Here is a 19641-nt window from a genome sequence, read left to right as displayed (position 1 = left end):
GGTGACCAAGAGTTTTGTTGATGTGTAAAAATAAAGTATCCAATATGAATCTTCCTGTTGTCATAGAGTCCTTGATGGCAAACACAATTTTTTTTTAAATTGAAGTACCATCGGTTACAATGTGTCAATTTCTGGAGTACAGCACAATGTCCCCGTCATGCATATACATACATATATTCCTTTTCATATTCTTTTTTTATTAAAGGTTATTACAAGATGTTGAACATAGTTCCCTGTGCTATACAGCAGAAATGTTTTTAAATCTATTTTTATATATAGTGGCTAACATTTGTAAATCTCAAAGTCCCAGATTTGTCTCTTCTCACCCTCTTTCCCCTGTAACCATAAGATTGTTTACTATGTCTGCAAGTCTGTTTCTGTTTTGTAGATGAGTTCATTAGTGTCCTTTTTTTCTTTTCTTTTCTTTTTTTCTCAGATTCCACATATGAGTGATATCATATGGTATTTTTCTTTCTCTTTCTGGCTTACTTCACTGAGTTTGATAATCTCTAGGTCCATTCATATTGCTGCAAATGGCACTATTTTATTCTGTTTTACAAATGAAGGTACATTGGGGCCTGTTTTTTTCCAACAATATTTTAATTGCCTGGACTCTGCCTTTTATTTTATTTTTTTCTTTTTAATTGAAGTATAGTTGAATCACAATGTCATGTAAATTTCAGATGTACAGCATAGTGATTCAGTTTTACACATACATATATTTTTGCATTATAGATTATTACAAGATATTGAATGTTGTTCCCTGTGCTATACAGTAGGACCTTGCTGTTCATCTACTGTATATATAGTAGTGTGTATCTGAAAATCCCAAACTCCCAATTTATCCCTCTTCCCTTTCCCCTTTGGTAACCATAAGTTTGTTTTCTATGTCTGTGAGCCTGTTTCTGTTTTGTAAGTAAGTTCAATTGTATCATTTTTTTTAGATTCCACATATAAGTGACATATAATATTTACCTTTCTCTGACTTAACTTCACTTAGTATGATAATCTCTAGGTCCATGTTGCTGCAAATGGCATTATTTCATTCTTTTTTATGGCTGAGTAGTATTCCATTGAACATATACACCACATTTTCTTTAGCCAGTCACCTGTCGATGGACATTTAGGTTGTTTCCATGTCTTGGTATTGTAAATAGTGCTACTGTGAACACTAGGGTTCAAGAATCTTTTCAAATTAGAGTAAGGACATGTCTTTCTGATGTGCTTTTATTGTCCATAGGAGTGCTATTCAGTTCTTCTCTTTTTCATTATAATAGTTTTCTGTGGGATTTGGCTTCCATAATTTCCTTTGATTATATGTATGACAAATGGGTTTTCTCAAACTCTTTGAAGGAGGCAGTTGTCGGGATAGCTTTTCCAACTTCGCAGAGAACCTTTTTTATTTTGAGTTCAGCATTAAAATTTTTTCGATTCAGTTTACTTTCAGAGATTTCCTGGTCCTCCATTTTTATCTGGACCCTCCCTTCCCTTTGTCTTTACTTGGCTCAATTTCATTTCCATGCCCAGCACTTTGTCCTCAGTGTGGGTCCCTTTCCTTGAAGGGAGCCCAGGTGGATCTGTTTCAAGAGTTCCTGTAGCAATGCTGTTCCAGACGCTCAGACCGTACCTTGAGCCTCATGCTCTGGGAGACGGCAAACATCACTTCCTATCTCACTCGCTCTTCTCAACTCGACTGGCTGAACCAGTAAATACCTTTTGGCTATTCTAGGATTCTCCAGATGCCTGATTGATTCCCTTTGCTGATATTACAAAGGGCTTGTAACTGCTATGGGTTTGCTCCTCCTTGTCTATATTCTGGAAATCATGGGAAGACCATTTCACTTAGATTTGTCATTGATATTGTCCGTGGGTTTTTTGGTTTCGCTTTACAGTCCCTTTGTCTGCTTTTCCATGGAGACTGAACAATTACGCTGCTGCTGTCATCTTCCCAGAATCCCCCCTCAAGAAACAGATTTTTTTATTAATGACTTAATAGTCATCTTAAAGGATGATATACCCAGGCAATGGCACCGTCTTGCAGACATTCCACATAACCATTATACGTCCCCTCTCCCACTGCCATCACCATCACCTCCTTTTACCTGGACTGTTCTAACAGCTCCCACCTAGTCCCATGGCTTCTACCATGCTGCACCTCTACGGCAGGGTAAGTGAACATTTTAAATGCCAGTCACATCACATCACTCTCAGCTCAAAATGTTACAAAAACTTCTTAACTGTCAGGCCCCGTGTGACCTGGCTTGTTTCTTTTCTCTGACCCCTTCTCCCACTGGATTGGGCTGTTTTAAACACGCCAGGTAGGCTCTCACCTCAGGGCATTTGCACTGCTAGCCTCTCTTCCTTCTGGTTTCCACCTGGCTGACTCCCTCATGCCCGTTGATCTCTGCTCATAAGTCATCTTATCAAAAAGGCCTTCCATGACCACACTCCCTCTCCCATCGAAAAACAAAACACTCACCCTCCTCCCATGTTTAATTTTTCTTCATGGCACTCTTTATATATTATTTTTTTGGTATCTTTCCACCTATAGTAAAAGTGTCATGAAAGTAGAAACTTCATCTTCTTAGTGACCCAAGTGGTTTTTAACATAGAGTTAGCACTCAGAACAAATTTGGTAACTGACTGAATGACTATACAAATTACCAAGCACCTAATAGGTATTCAAGAGACATTAGTTCTTTTTTTCTTTTCACCAGGAAAAGGAAATGATCTATAGGGAATGCCAATATCCCCCATGATGGAAGAACCAATCACAGAAACAGAGTCAGAAAAACAACGGGGGGACAAAATAGTGACATCAGGGCCAAAGAAAGAAGATCAGGACGGGGAAGAAGCTATAAGACTAGTTCTAGGGGCTGTACTGTGTTCTCCCCAAATTCATACATTGAAGCCCTGACTTCCAATGTGACTGTATTTGGAGACGGGGCTTTTAGGAGGTAATTAAGGTTAAATGAGGTCACAAAGGGGGGTTAATGCCCCTATAAGAAGAGACACCTGAGTGAGATCCAACACCCTCCCCTCAACCCTATCCCCAATCTCCCAGCTCTCTCCACTGTCCAAGCCAGGCAGAGAGCTCTCACCAGAATTCTAGCCTGCCTTTACTTTGATCTTGGACTTCCCAGCCTCCAGAACTCTGAGAAATCAATTCGTGTTAAGCCACCCAGTTTGTGATCTTTTTCTTATGGCAACTCAAGTAGACTAATACAATTAGCCATCTGCAAATGTCATAAAATTTAGGGTGGGTCCTAACAAGTCTGGGAATCAGAGTTTTTCCATTTTTCAATTTTTTTGTCATGTATTAGAGTCATAGATCCTAAGAAAACCTGTACAGCAAAGACTAAATCATAGTAAGTCATTTCAGTATTGAGAAAGATCCACATATTCCTTGAAGAGTATTTATGGAAAAATTTCATTTTTTCCAGTGTTATTGAGATATAATTGACATACATCACTGTATAAGCTTGAGGTGTACAGCATAATGATTTGACATGCATATATCATGGAATGATTACCTCAGTAAGTTGGTGTCGGCATCTCATACAGATACAATAAAAGGAGAAAAAAAATTTTTCTTCCTTGTGATGCGAACTCTCGGGATTTACTCTCTTAACAACTTTCCTATAAATCACCCAGCAGTGTTAACTATAGGCATCACGCTGTACATTACATCCCTATTGCTGATTTATCTTGTAACCAGAAATATGTACCTTTTGGCCACCTTTCTCCAGTTCTCCCTCTTCCCACCCCCTGCTTCTGGTAAACAAATCTGATCTCTTTTTCTATGCGTTTAGTTGTTTTTTTTTTTTTTAATCCATATAATGTAGAGAAATCAGGGACATGTTATTTAAATGTATGTGCACAACAGTCTCTTTGATCCCTGTAACTCAATGGACTTAACATTTTAAAATACAATGTGGTTGCAGAGCAAAATGGAATATGTTACTCAAACAAGTTAATCAGAAAGATTAGTGGGGTTCTGGATCCAGAATAAATTATTTTCAAAAAAATAAAGGTAACTTTTGAACCTTTGTTTAAATTTGTAGTGTTTCCATTAGCAAGACTTGTCAGTATGACTGTGATTTGTATGGCCACATTGGAGCTTCCTTGTGATAGTAATCATAAAATGCTGGATTAGGGATTTATCCCTCAAAGCATAAGAAAAGTCTAGTCTCAACGAAAAGATTTACCAAAATGCAACACCACTAGCCCCCTTCCACCAAAGGCTGCTCCAGTTCAGAAATATGGTGGAGTTCAGAAATGCCCTACGCTTGATAGGCTGAAATTCGTCTGTTCTTTGCAATTAATGGGTAGATTATTCGGTCCGTAGCCTACTGAAGCCCTCCACACCGTCAAGGTCTTACTATTGCCGGGCTTTTGATCATTTATCTGCTCAGTAGAATCTTTACATGTGAGGATAAGCAAGAAAAGAAAGGCAAGTCGCTTAAAATCTTTTTCCACATTAAAGTTTAATAAAGAGGGTAGAACTTAGACTAAACTGGGGAGTCCGGGTTGCCTGCCAGTGTCCTCTGTCCGTAGTCCCACAGCCCACGCCGGCTTCAGCACCCCATGGAAATCCGCAGTCGGCCCCGCTGGTGGGGGCTCCCAGTCTCGGAGGTTTCCGCGGAGATCACCACGGGGTGATGGAGCACCCAGTGTGGGACCTTAAGGGGCTTGATCGGATCACTGCCGGCTGCACTGGGACACTCCCGGTGCCAGTCCCTCACATGTGGGCGCAGACAGTATGACCTGCCGAGTCCGGGGCTCCGGAGTCCCCTTCCCCCGCGCAGGGCTCTTTCCAACCACTGGGAATAACAATGATCGCGTAAGCCGGGTCACTAGAGAGCAGCAGTCCAGGAAGCTGCCCCGGGAGGAGCTGGATCGCTGGGCAGTCGGCAAGGAGGGCGGCCTCCCGCTGCCTCCGGAACCCACCGCTGGCAACCATGACACACGCGGGCCGCCGTGACCTCCGAGGGCCGCAGTGACCCCCGCGGGCCGCCGTAGGAGCGTCCTCGCCCCGCCTGGGCCGTGCTTTCAAGATGGCTACCAGGCCCCGCCCCGCCCCCGCACCCTCGCTGAGGGCCAGGCAGCGGCGCACGGCGCGAACTTCGCGTTCCGGCGCCTGCGCGGCCTAGAGGCCGGGAGCGGCCGGCCTCCGGCCCAGTGAGCGCCGTCTCCCGGGGCGGGGCCGGCCGCCGGGCCCCTTCCGGGGATGGACCCCGGCTCCTCCCCGCTCGGGCGGGCGCTCCGCCGCATCCCCGCCCGTCAGCCCGCCCAGCCCGGCTGGCTGCAGACCGAGCTGGGCGGCCGCGCGGGGAGCTCTCGACCCTCGGGCGTCGGGAGGCGTCAGCGCTGCCGCTGGCCCGCGGCAGGTCCCGGGCCGCGACCGGGCCGGGCCGAGCAGGCGGCGGCACCATGTTCTCACTCAAGCCGCCCAGACCCACCTTCAGGTCTTACCTCCTGCCGCCGCCCCAGGTAAACAGCGCTCTCCCCGCAGACGCCCTCTCCTCGCGCTTCCGGGGAGCCGCGGGCCCGGCCCGGAGCAGGGGGACCCGGAGGCCGCCCCGACCCGGTCCCCGTCCCCGTCCCCGGGCGCGCGCCTTCTCGGGAGCCCCGGCGGCTTGGTGGGAACTTGTAAAAGTCCGGCCCGAGACCTGAGGTCCGTAGTTCGGCGGGTGACGAGACCCAAGGGAGCGGTCGGAACTGGAGTTACTTAGCCCTTCGCCTGGCGACGGTCCCCGCTGTGACCGCCGGCGTGATTGCACGGCTGTGGGCGCCTAGCACCAGAGGTCACCTGCCTGTCATCAGCGTGAACCCCTGGAAGCGGCTTAGGCGGTGTTAGCGTTTTCACGGTCAGACTCCCAGTTCCATCGTGAGCAGATCTTTAAAAGAGCTTGTTTAAAATGTGCAAGAATTTAAGTGGGAGGGATGAGTGTCTGTCGCGTGTGTCAGCCCTTAGAAAACAAGTTTGCTGTCGTCTCTCACGGGGGAAAAAGTTTTGATTTTGATTTATTTTACTCCTGTATTTCAGACAGATGATAAGATTGATTCAGAACCGAAGATTAAAAAACTGGAGCCAGTTCTTTTGCCAGGTAAACATTAGAGTTCTAACAGATACTTTAGGAACGTGTTTGGGTCTAAGGTAATTATACCAACAAGTACTATATGGTTAACTTTCTTCACTTTATTTTTCCCCCTCCTCGTTTACTTTACATTTTAGCCAGTTAAAAATCTAACGACTGAGGAGGGCAAAAAAAAAAAAGTTATAACTAAAGGACAGCAACAAAAAGTAGTGATTAATGATGTTTGGTCCTTGAAACTTGAAGCATGGTGGGAAACTGTCAGGAATATCACTACCTTATTTCCTTTTTTGTCTGCCGAAATGTTCTTTTTTAAAGCAATTATTAATGGCGTAGGTTGTGGAAGTACTCTTTATCCTTCACGTCAGTTGCAACTTCATGAATTAATGATGAATAGTCACGTCATCATTTTAATAGTATGCAAAGCAACTTTCATTATGTCTGGGTCTCTGCACCAATAACAGAGGTTAGTGAACTTTGAATTACTTACTTGGCAATTGTTTTTTGAAGGGCTCAGCTGTGTTTGCAAATCTCCTTGTTTCAGTTTAGAATGGGGTTTCTCAACAGAGGCACTATGGACATGTTGGACCTGATAATCCGTTGTTGGAGGGCTGTCCTGTGCATTGTGGGATGTTTAGCAGCATCCCTGGCCTCTACCCACTAGATGCCAGTAGTACCCCCTCCTCTGCCTCCTACTTGGAGAACCAGAATGTCCCCCAGACATTGCCAGACCCTTTTGGGGTAGGGGGGCAGACCCCTGGGAGCAAAATTTTCTACCTGTGGAAAAGCACTGGCTTAGAACAAAATTGACCTTAGAGGACGTTAGAGGTAGAGGTTGGAATTGATGGTAACTGGTTTAATTTTAAAGCATGTAAGATATTTATTTGATTGGTATTTTGAATTTTATAACAATTACATCATAATTAGGAAAAGTTAGTTGTTTAATACTATTACCGGGTGAAGTAGCCAGATACTTAGGAAAGCCTGTTTTAAACCTGAAATATAATCAAATGTCAGTTTGTGTGGGTACTATCAACAGTATTAAAAATCTCAGTCATTACTTAATGCTAAATCTGGTAAAATGATTAAAACTTTATAGGTAGTAGTTGAACAAATATGGAAACTTTAAATTTTGTCCTTTAAATTTTTTAATATTTAGTAGGAACAAACCAATTAAAAACATCAACCTATGGTTCCATATGACAGATGTGAAGTTTTAAAATTGTTCTAAACTTTATTATGGGAATTAGTTATAAATATTTTCTCTTTGTTTTGTTAATGCTTTTTAGCCAAACAGTGTGTGCTAAATTATCCTTTGTACTTTTCCTGGGAGTGAACGGTAGAATTAATAAGTAACCTTTGCTCCCTGTGAGTGCGCTGTTTTGGTCTTAGTAACACCAGACATTTAAAAGTCCACTGTGGCAAACACTCCTCGTCCTGAATGAGTGCCTGTGAGCTATTGAACTTTGGCTTCTTTTACTTTGTCTGAACAGGCACTGTTCTTAAGCTTTGATTCCGCCCTACCAATACTGTGGTTTGACACTAATAAACCACAAGGTCTTAGCTACAAATGATAGTGCTTGATTTTTTTTAAATTTACTTTGATACTTAAGATATGTTCACAAAAAGAGTTACTAAATCTCCATAAGCTTGAAGAACTTTACATTGAAGGATTATCTGTTCTGTAGAATTAACTAAAAACTTACCTTTCTATTAAAAAGTCTGAGTTTTCTGGGGAAGATGTAAACCCGTGTCCAGACTGTATGTGGTTTCCTCGTCCTAGAATTGCTAAGTCTGGATTCTCTGACCCATGTTTTTCCTCTTTGGCTCTGCGTACAGAATGGCTTTGGCACCCAGTGTGCTTTCTGTACCTAACCTTTTCCTCAGAACATTTAGTCAATCCTAAATGAATGTGTCTTTTGCCCTTCTTCCCCACCCCTTCTGTTCTTACCTTCTCGTTGCTGGCCTTCCCACATCCTTCCCAGTTCTCTCTGTCTGGCTACTTGGCTGTAGTCTCTCTTCCCTGCTTCACCTCTCAGTCCCATCTCTGACTGCCACTGGAACCTCTGAGGCTCCTTTTTTGGCCTGCAACCTACAACCCCCTACCTGTGAAATGTGGAAGACAGGTGGAAAGGACCTGAAGTGTTGGTGATCTAAAGACCTGGGCTAGGTTAGGGCTTTTACTCAAAGAGCTTAATAATAAAGTTCTGGCCTTCCTTATGGTCAGAAACCAAGAGAAAACTTGGCCAAGTCACCTGTGGCTTTAACACAGGCACATGAAACAAGGAAGTGATTGTTCAGAGATACAGTGTTGGATGTTGTGTTTTGACATAATGCCTTGGGTTCAAGGATATCCTACTTCAGCTGCCCAGAGTTTGAACTTTTAATTCAATAAGCAGATGAAAATTAAAACACAAAGTCAATTGTTTACTTGTGTGCGGTTACCCAGTGCTCTGTTGGAACCTAACGAGGCTAAATTTAAAAGGATCTTCATCTTTTATTAAACAAAGAAAACAGAAGAAACTGACCAGTGATTTAATTTACACTGTGGTTTATGTTAGTGGTTTTTGACTTAACTGATTCATGATTCTCCTTGAGATGGAGATTGTACCTGGTGCAGTTTTGTGGCCCTGAAGTAAGCAGAGTGCATTGAGGTGTGGCTTGAGTGAGTGACTGAATGAAGGGACCCCTCAGACCACCTGCTAAAATTGCCCCCATAGAGAGAGAGAGACACACACACACACACACACACACACACACTCTCTCTCTCTCTCTCTCTCTCCCCGACTTTCAGATTTAGGCTGAAGAGGAAGACTCTTATTTTAAGCCACATGTCTCTGCTCTCTCCCAGAGCCACACTTCTCAAGAAAACTGTATCTGAGCCTGGGGCTGAAATCCAGTGCTCTGTCTGAGCATCTGGCCTCTGCCTGGGCTTTCTCTTCATCTTCCCATCATTTCCTGAATCTCATCCTTTAATGATTGTGTTGTGTATATAAAATCACCCCAGTCCTTTTGAAGCTAGGGTGAGTGTGACTTTTAAAGCTTGTGTGTGTGTGTGTGTGTTCCAGCATGCACTGGTGACAGCAGGTACTGCCAGGCTGTGCCTGTGTCTGTGTTGATAGCAGCTGGACTGTTGGACCCACTCACTGAGCATGTGAGTTCCTCCCGATGCCCAGCTCTGTGCTGGAGGCAGCGTACGGTGGAATCACAGCTGGGCCCGAGCGGGCTCCAGGCTGCCCATGGACAAGGCAGAAGACCGTGACCTGGGTCAGTGGTTTCCAAAGTCTAGTCAGGGCCTGGCTGTCATCAGATCTGGGTGAAATTTTTAGCAGCCCTGGATCACGTTGAGAAAATTAAGAAAAATGCTACTTTTTTCCCCTAATGCTAAACTGACTTGATTGACAGGATTGTCCTTTATTCTGAGAGTATGTCCTCCCAGCTTCCTTGGTGTAGATCATTTTCTCTTGTTAAATGATGGTGATGGTAGCTGTGGCTTTTAAAAAAGGTTTTTTTTTTTAAGTTAGCAAAATAAAAGGTTAAGAACTCTGCTATTGGTTCTCTGAATTATTTTTGTAGCATACCTGTTATGTGGAATTGGAGCTAGAAATCACTCAGTGAAATTCTTACGATAGTATAGGTACAATTTAATGAGCGCTCACACAGAGAACACCAATTACTTCCACCATCTTCTGAAAAATGCACCCTCCCTCTCAACAAATTCCTTTTCCCCACCCCCACCCAGCCTGGGGTTCTGGTTTGGCCAGCAGGGACACAGCCTGCTAGCATAAGCACAGGGTTGCCTCTGGGTATTTTTGGGTTGGTACTAAGGGAAGATACCTTTCTGGTAGTGCGGTCAGTGGCCGCAGCTCCAGAAAACCTGTCCAGAAGGATGAGCGTTGCGTGTGGAGAGAGGTAGAAGCCAAACGCCAGGGGAGAGTCCTGATGGTGTTCGAGTTCCTGTGTTCCACTTTTCTGGAAGTCCAGCTGACACCAAAGCCACAGAATTCTTCTTTTTGCTAAGCTAGTTCCAGGCTTGTTTCTGACACTTTCTATTAAGATCCTTAACTAATACAGGACATGGCTTACAGGCTACTCCTCAGAACAGGCCTGCCAGGCAGGTACCAATTTCTCTTCATCTGACAGGTGAGAACACTGTCCCTGGTTGTAGAGGTTAAGTAACCTGCCCGATATCACCCCATGTCACCCAGCTCGCAAGGTCAGAGCAGAATTACGAGCCCAGCTCCTAGGCTGTACCTTTAACTGCTAAGCAGTAGGGCCTCCCTGACTGTGTGGTGACATTAGGGTACAGAGTTGGGCTTTGGAACTGGCGAGTGTGTGGATGGGTGGCATCCTGGAGGGCGTACCCCAGCGAGGTGGCGGGAGCTCTGCCCTTGGCGCTGCCCGCTCCGCAGCAGGGACAGATTTTGATCCAGCCTGAGGAGCGGCTCTCAGACAGTGTCAGCTGCCTGAAGACGGAATGTCTTGGGAGTCAGTGGACTTCCTGTTGCTGCTGTGCCGAGGCGGAGGCTGGTGGAGTGCCAGCAGCTTTGTCGTGAGGGGGTGAGATTTGCAGTGAGTGGGGCTGCCCGGCCTTTTCTCTCTCTCAACGAGGGACATGATCTGCGGGCTCTGTGAGGTGGGAGGAGGGACGCCTTGCAGCGCTGTGGCTAACAGGAAGGGGTCATCGTTCTGCAGGTAGAGCAGTGGAAAGCTGGAAAAGACGGGGTCCTGCCCGTAGTCTCAGTTCATGGGCCAGCGTATCAGTAGAGGGGAGCAGAGGTCTTGCAGGCCCCCAGTTTGAGGGAGCGGTCGGAGACGGGAGGGGCCTTGCCCTCTGCATCCCGGTGCCAGCAGCACTTCCGGTGTGGGGTTGGCGATGAGATGAGATCAATCATGAATGCGCTGATTGTCAAGAGTCTTCTGTAATCAGATCAGAAAAGCCTGCAACCTTGGGCCATCTGGAAAATGAAAGTAGCCGTTGTTGGATAGATGTCGTGTTTATCTGCTTTTTTGTTTTCTTTAAACATATTCACTGTTTGGACCATTTATGTATGGTTGTTTTCTGCCTCACAGTCTTATTTCCTCAGTTGGATTGCGAATCCCTAATAGCAAAGACTGTCTCTTTCAGGTGCTTTGTGTTTCATTTTGTTTTTTAATACCTTTTTTGTAGATAAGCTTTAGAGGTAATTGTAGACTGATTTTTGTAGCATTTTCATCCTTAGATACCTTGCTTTTGAAAGACGGAAGGGCTTGTGACACATCCTTGGAACAGTGAACAGTGTAGCCAACTGCAGTGTCTTAGCGTTGGGTCTGTACCTCACCTGGACCACCTTAGGCCACCTCCTTACTCCTAACTCTCAGTCCGTCTGTATCTTGCAGCTCTTGCTCAGAAACGCTTCATGAACCTCCAGAAGTAAAATCCAGCTTACACAGGGTAAAATCCAAACTCTGTAGCCTCTGTGATTTGCTAATGCTCACCTTGCTGGCCTCTGCGCTGTTTCACAGTGTTGATACTTGCTTCAGTCAGACTGGTTCCTTACTCTCTCCAGATACTGTATTCCTTATTTAGGCCTCTGTTATTATTGTCACATACATATTCTTTCTGTCTTAACCCTCACCTGCCTTAGAGATTTTTCTTCTCATCTCTTCCTGAGGTCTGCACTGCTAACCTTCCTCCAGCCCCCATCCTGGGAGGCACTTACTGGACATGGTACTTGATTACATGCTTTTTTTGTATTGTGTGTGACCCTGTAAGGACCAGTGATGGCATCGGATGTTTTATGCTTGTCTTCTACGTAATTTCAACTTCTCTCAATAATTTTTAGGCCACTTTAATTCGTGAATTTATCTCCTGCTCAGGTGACAATTGGACTGTCCTGGTTTTAGTGTTGGAAGACCCTGAAACCGGGACTCCTCAGTCCCAGGCAGTCTGGGACAGTCACTCACTGTATGTAAAGCCACGAATTGAATTATGCTTTTGGCCTGTGCGCACTCCTAGGTAAATTAGCCCCTGTATAGAGTGAGGCTTTGTCTTAAACTATTTTTCAAGCTAAAATTTGTGGGGGAAATTATTTTAATCCATCACACGTGTATTGACTTTCTTAATGAGTAAGGTGTTACGAAAGACAATGTGACATGATTGTTGGTTCTTGGGGAGTTAAAAACTTGCCTGGCTCTACCACTCAGAGACTTACTAATTTTAATTTTATGTCCTTTCTTATTTATCTTTACAGATGGAAGGGTCTTGAGAAAACAAACTTAGGTAATTTCCTGATTCCTCCCCAGGTTATAATGAAAAGTCTTGGTCCATCATCTTCTCGTTTAGTTAATTTTTTCTGTGGTGATTTTGCTTACCCTGCACTGAAGTTGATGTCCTGCTTTTTCTTTGGTGCAGCTCCCCGGTAGCTTCCTACCAGTGGTGTGCTGGAAAGAGCTTGGTGCTGACAGCCTTCCCGCCACGGCTGGGCTTGTCCCACCGCTGGGCCACCAGAGGTGAGCGGGGCTGGCCTCTCCAGCCCTCCGGCACAGCGCCGCTCCCGCCTCAACAGTCTCTGGGAAGACTTCGTGGTCTTGGGGGTTTTGAAGCTTTTGTTATAAGTTTCCTTCTCAAGGTCGCTAATTTAAAATGTAGCAAGAATAGTCTCAGTGTTCTGTTTCTGTATCTGTCCTCTCTGAGAAGAGGCCTCTTTGTTTGCCTTGTTTCTTTCCTGTCCTGTCCATTGGCTGGTTTTCTGGCCCGCAGAACTGCCCTACATGGCAGCAGCTTAGGGCAGCTCCCACCCCACATTCCTTCTTTTTCACAAAGTATGAGCAGAAAATTGCTACGTGAGCAGAGAGCTGTGCAGCAGGATCCACGTTAAAGACTGGTTCCACGTGAGCAGAACTGAGTGTTACAAAATAAAACTCATGCCAGGTTAACCTGATGCTTATTTAATGACACGTCTGATACTAATCAGTCCCAGGTACAGCGTCTTCCCGGAAGTGCCCTCCTTCTCTTTTCCTCCTTCCCTCCATCCCGCCCTACTTCTGTTCCTGCTCTCCCGAGGGCTCCTGTCTAGTCTCCACTCTAAAATCTGTGTGACAGTCTTCCTTGAAAGACCATAGCCTAGCGGGTCCCTATTTGACTTTTGCTATTGTTTCGTATTCCTTGTCCATTTTCTTATATAGTAGTTTTTATTTTTAAATAAACTTGGATTTATGAAAGAGCACAGACAGTTAACACATCCTCTTCACCCAGCTTCCCCTAATGTTAATATCTTGTAACCTTGATGCATTTAGCTAGACTAAGAAATTAACAGTACCATTAACTAAGCTGCAGGTTTTATTCACATCTCCCCAGTGTTTCCACTCATGGCCATTATCTGTTTCAGGGTCCCAGCCAGGGCACCTCCATACCATGTCTCCTTAGTCTCTTCCCCTGTGACACGTCTCCAGCTTTGCTGATGGACCCGGCATCCTTTTGTCCTCCCTCCCTCTCCCTTTCTCACTCCCCTCCTTCCCTTGCCTTTTTTTTTTTTTTTTTTTTCTTTCTCTCTTTCCTTACTTTCTGGCATTCTGGAACTATCAGAAGTCCCAGACTCATCACATTTTTCCCCTGCCCCAGCCCTGGAATCACACATTTCTCCAGGGAGCCCTGGTTCCTTTTATTGAAGAATGGTTTGTAGAGACCAAGATCCGAGCACTGAATGTGCTTTGTTCCTGGAGAGTCCCTGCATTCAGGTCTTCTCAGGAGATGGTGGAAAGTATGCACGGGTGTACTAACCCTTGTGCATGCACACATACGTTTCCCTTTGTTTCTTTCTCTCTCCACCTTTGTGTATATGCCTGAGTTCATCTCAGATCCTGATCTAGCCCCACAGAGTTCATTCACAGGTTTGTGCTTCATTTTGCTTTTTTAAGATGGAAAACGGGGGCCAGAGGAGTTAGACCTGGATTTCCAGCTTCACCTTGTACTAGGGGCTGCTGCCCATCAGTGAGAAAGGAGTCTCTTGACTTGACTGTCACAGACGCGTTCCAGGGGAAGGTTGTGGTTCCTCAGCTCTGCTGAATGGGCCTCCCGAGCTCTCTGAGAGCACCGTTCATCGTAGATTAAAAGTACTCGTCCTCTGACAGGATGTGCTGCCGACATGCTTTTTCCAAGCCCTGGTTCACAGTCCGAAGAGTTGTCACTTAGATAATCATCTCTAGCACAGAGGTTGCAAACTTTTTCTGTGAAGTACCCGGACAGTAACTGTTTTAGACTTTGCCCACCATCAGGTCTCTTGTTGCAGGTACTTAGCTCAGCCTTTGTCCCGTGGAAGCGGTCACAGACAGGACATGAGTGAATGGGCTTGGCTACGTTTCAGTAAATTTTTATTTACAAACACCAGGGGCTGCATCTGGCTTGGCCAACCCTGGGACCCATTAAATGTGTTCTCCTCCTTTTATGTTTGTCTCATTCTTGGTGTACTTGTGGACTTGATCCATTACATTTGTGTCCTGGGGAAGAGAGTTGGGTTGGTGGAGAAGTGCTGGCTCTGAGTGCGTGCATCCTAAATCCTCCTGGCTGTTAGCACTGGTGTGGCTGCGATGTCCTGTCCCAAAAGCCCTCCATCTTTCTTTCCATGATTACCCCTGCTCCCTTTCTCAGGAACCTCAAATCCTTTGGTATGGCTTTTTTTTTTTTTAAGTAAACTTTTTTTGAGTATAATACACAGAAGAAATATGTATGAATCATAAGTGCTAACTGGGTGCATTTCTGTAGCATTGTTTTGAGAGTCTTTGGATGAATCGGCTAGTTAAGGACAGGAGCACAGCATGAAGTGATGTAGGTTTACTTAGCGAGACAGTAGTTTTGGTATAAAGAAGTCAGTGTTGCAAGAGTGTGTCCTCAAACTGCCTGAAGTGGGAATGATTCATTTAGTTAGTCCTGTTCCCCCATCCCACTTCAAGTTAAGGACCCTCTTAAAACTGGTAGCTAGGATTTTCTGATGGGGAGAAGAGGGTTGAGTTTTCGGTAGCCTGATTCTGATATGGCAGTTGGTAAACATTGTGTCCAGGGAGTTATAGAAGATTTAAATTTTATGTATTTGAATTATTTGATGAGTTTCGATGTATATTTTTGTCATTTAAAATATTTTATTGTTATAATCCAGTTAAGCCTAGTACTTTGAGTCTTTAATTCAGTTTTGTTACCTGCTGCATCTCAATAAAGTTCATTTAGTTCTAGGTAAGTATAGAGAAACAAGTATTAGATTTGAAATCAGAACACTTACTTGTAAGTTCCAAATGTACTTGTCACTGTATTTAAGACCTTAGGAAAGTGACCGAACCTCTTTGGGTCCAAGTCCCTTACCTGCCTTTCTTAGCTTATGGGTTTTTGTTGAAATAATCAGCTAGGAAAACATTGACACACTCCCCCTAGTAGTCTTTACAGCTCTCTGTGCATGTGGTGGGCAAGCAGGAGTGACTCTGTGACATTTTTCTGACTTCACGTAAGTTTACCACCTGGCACTGATCTTCTGACTCTCCTGGCTGTTTGGCCACATTAAATGACTGGTTTCTGTCTGTCTGGTCCAGCTTCTGCTCAGCTGGCAGTGGTGGTCTGGCGAACCCGGAGCAGTGAAGTGCTTGCGACCCTCAGGTGGTGAGCACTCATGTGGTAGCAGGCACCTGCCACATGCTGAGCGTAACTAGAATGTCAGCTGAGGAGAAATCTGTCCATCTTCCACGCTCGTGGAGTGTGTGAGATGGGCACCGATTTAAGATGTTACGCAGTGTACGTAAGTGCAGCTGTGATAAATGCCAGGAATTACAGGTAAATGATGCTGTGATTGAGGGAGTTCATCTGGGCACAGAGGGTTTGTTTTGTTTTGTTTTGTTTTAAGGCATTCCTGAGAAAGTGATTGGGCCAAGGGAGAAGGAAGGAATATTCCAGGCAATGGCACAACATGTGCAGAGACCCCATGAATGGAAGCAGTTGTGCCCCTGAGAGGGGTTAAAAGGCCCCTGTGGCTGGAGAATGAGGGTGGGAGGACAGTGGTGGAAGTACCAGGCCTGGTGGCCACATGAAGAACGCTTGTCTTCAGAGGGGAAAGGGACTCTGTTGCTTTGAGCCGAGAATTTGAATTTCATCCCCAAGTAGGTGTTAGGTTAGGATTCTTAAGACTAGTCTTGTGCATTTTTAAGAACTTTGAATAAAAGTTATTTTTGCAATTCAAATTTATCATAACGTTTTAATTAAGAGAGGGGATTATATTGAGACTCTAGTTCCATCTACAGATTGGTGGGTGTTGGGGGCTTGTCAGCAAACAGGTTCTGTCCGTCACTGTGGAAGGTTCCTGTACTGAGAGAAGTAGGTAGGGTAGATCAGAACGCTGACTTTTCTACCGTTGCCCCTGGAGACTGATTGCTTACAAATGTCCCTAGGTCTGGTTGCATTTTAGTACTTGAAGTTAAGGATTAATGATGACTGAGCTTTAAATCAGTTATAGAAAATTATTCTTTTTAAAGAACATGGTAACTTTTGGTTTCTTATATTTATTTCTTTAATCTTCCCTTTTAACTCTAAAACTATTTTAAAGTTTTATTGCCAACTAAGTTATAATTTGAGTACAGAGGGAAATTCAATTTGGCTTTATGGAATATATTTTTAAATAAATAAATTTCATTAGTAATTGTGAGGTTAACCCTGAACTGTTTCTCATCCCTTACAAAAGGAATCGAAGACATTGGTTTGGGAAATCAAGTCTCATGTTAGTAAAATACAAACAGTCCGTCAAGTAGAAACTCGACGGTGGTGTTTATTTCTTCTCTGGATTTCCTTTCGGTAAATACATAACAAGAGGCAGCAGAGCGTAGTAGTAAGGCGTACAGGCCCCTGTTCAGCCCCTCTGGTTGAACCATCTCATCTTCAAGCTTTGTGCTTCTGTTTCTGTATCTCACAAAAGAGCAAGTGCCTCGCTGGGGCTGTTACTCTTGTGAGGACAAAGGCGCTCCTGGACCTGGGGGCCTTCAGTGTTTATTCTTATCACCATGAAACCTTCCTTCTAGGTCACACAGTGACTGATGGCCTTTTGTGGTGTGGTTGTAGCTCACACAATGATATGTTTCTTTTTGTAAAGGAGAAATCGTCGTAAATGAAGTCAATTTTGTGAGAAAATGCATTGCATCGGACACAAGTCAGTACGATTTGTGGGGGAAACTGATATGCAGTAACTTCAAAATTTCCTTTATTACAGATGACCCAATGCCACTGCAGGTATGTTTTATTTGTATGCTGCTTAATTGAATCAAGGCTCTTGACTTTAATCAGTATATATTATTCCATAAAGCATAGATATGGAAACATTACAATAAAATTATTAATCAGTGATTAATATAAAGTTGGAATGTATTATAGTAAAATTCAAAATGAAGCTCAAGGAGAATGATGAGACTTGAGCACAATTAGTGAGATAGTTTTAAGTCACCTTGCTTTGTTTATCCTCTGTGATCTTTGCTTATATATCCTTTTCAATAAGACTTCTTATTTCCTTTCTTCTAAATCTTTTAACCTACTCATCAAAAAAAAGATACCTTTTGTACTAGTCATTAAGAGAAGTACTTAATTATATAGCAAATAATCTCATAAATGCTGCACATTTTACATTTTATAGTATTTTTAACTAGTATTTTTCAAAAAAATCAAATTATCATTTCAAATTTCTAGTACAGTTAGAATGGAGAAAAATATTGATAAAGGTTTTCTTTAATAACTCTTGCTATCTTATATTCTTACTGGAAAACAACAGATCCATATAACTTTGGTTTTTTAAAAGTTCAGTCATTCGTTTCACTAACTTAAAAATCCTGGACTTTCCCTCAACTTATTTTTCATTTCAATTTGTAAAGTGTTACACACTTTTACCCCCTAGACCTTTATTTATAGTGGTAATTGTTTTCTAATTAAGTATTTGGATATTAATTCTAAACTTTTGCTTCAAGTGTCTAATTGTGGATACGTGTATTTCAGTCTAGTGCCATCTCCTGTAGTTGTATTTAGACTAAATTTAAGGCATTTGCAGATACCTGGTATGTAGTGACACCAACTTATTTGACTGTGGACTCGGGGTTTTCCCTTTGTTTTTAGCTTCATTTTGATCTTTGGCCCCAGATTTCACTGTAAATGAGACACATACACCTGGAATAGCTTAAGTCCAATATCACTAGTAGGAAAAATTAAACCAGTGCCCTACCAACAGAAGGCTGATAGCATCAACTGTGTTGTCCTTAGTGTGAAAATGTGTATAAAAAATGGATTTAAAAAATAAGCTGTAGTTTGCCTCAAGATTTTTATTTCTAGTAGACTTTCTGCTCTAAAGAGTTATTTTCTGCTTTAAAATCCCCAGTGTAAAAATTGAGCCATGATTTTACCCATTAAAATCTGATGACTTAGGAGCCGCATTTTCTTTATTATTTTAATGACAGTTTAACCAGAACTAGAAATGCAAATGTTTGCCTATGAAGTGATTGGCAGTATATTACACATCTAGTATGTTATAACGATACTGCAGTGTGTAATTTGGCCTAATTTTGTTTTTTAAAGTGTGGGGTAAAAGGTGGAGAGAATGTGAACACAGCATGTGTCTTTCTTCCTCCTTACTGTACTACTGAAGTCTGCTTGATCATCCTGCATCCTTAGAGTTGTCAGAGCTGCACAGGCAAAAAGCTTTTTGTTCTTTTTAGAGATAACAGTCGCAGTTTCTCATCACACTTAAAAGTAAGGCTCGTATTACATGAAGTTCTTGGGAAAAGAATTAACATGAACATGCTTTTTTGTTTCAGAAATTCCATTACAGAAACCTTCTTCTTGGTGAACATGACGTCCCTTTAACATGTATTGAGCAGATAGTCACGGGTATGTTATTACTCCTTACTCAGTCCATAAAAGCTGGTTCTATTCTGGAATTATTGCTTTAAGAGTCATACCTCAAATACTTGGGTTGGAATTTTATTTCTGGTTTTTTCCCTTTTTTTTTTTTTAAATTCCAGGAAAAGTAATGAAAATGAAATTAATAAATTATTTTTAAATGGGGATATAGAATGTATGGGATTTTATATTTTCTAGTATTTGTCTTCTTTTTAGTTAAAATTTTGATCACTAAATGTAGAGGTGGTGGTTTTGTGCAAAAAAATACCTTTAATATTGTCAAAAGCAAAGTTAAAACTGACCCCCAAAAGTTCTGGGAATTACATACAAGTGTGAAACATTCCAGAGAAGCGGTACTTAGGTGGTGGATGACCTTCCAGTTGTTTTCAGTAAGAATTTGTTAAAGTTTACTAAAAGCAGAGTGAGTAAGCAGAAAGAAATTTTTATTTTTTCTTTTTCAGTGAATGACCACAAGAGGAAGCAGAAAGTCCTAGGCCCAAACCAGAAACTGAAATTTAATCCAACAGAATTGATTATTTACTGTAAAGATTTCAGAATTGTCAGATTTCGCTTCGATGAATCAGGTCCTGAAAGTGCCAAAAAGGTAATCCTGTTAAGTTTTATCAGGTCCTGGATTTTACACTGTGTTTGCCA

The 19641-nt window shown here is 43.1% G+C and overlaps 1 protein-coding gene across 1 annotated transcript in view; it reads left to right on the top strand.

The window, feature by feature from the left end:
• Positions 1–5433: 5433 nt before the first annotated feature.
• MTMR10 (myotubularin related protein 10) overlaps positions 5434–19641 on the top strand; it is a 44904-nt gene continuing 30696 nt past the window's right edge. The window contains exons 1-5 of the mRNA XM_032469094.1: positions 5434–5493; positions 6050–6110; positions 17201–17337; positions 18903–18975; positions 19449–19591. Coding sequence (XP_032324985.1) covers positions 5434–5493; positions 6050–6110; positions 17201–17337; positions 18903–18975; positions 19449–19591 — 474 coding nt within the window. The remainder of the gene's footprint in view (positions 5494–6049; positions 6111–17200; positions 17338–18902; positions 18976–19448; positions 19592–19641) is intronic.

The sequence above is a fragment of the Camelus ferus genome, chromosome 27 (assembly GCF_009834535.1).
Source record: "Camelus ferus isolate YT-003-E chromosome 27, BCGSAC_Cfer_1.0, whole genome shotgun sequence".
Lineage (NCBI taxonomy): Eukaryota > Metazoa > Chordata > Mammalia > Artiodactyla > Camelidae > Camelus > Camelus ferus.
Note: the sequence above shows the minus strand (reverse complement) of the source record. Positions and strands in the feature narration are given on the sequence as shown.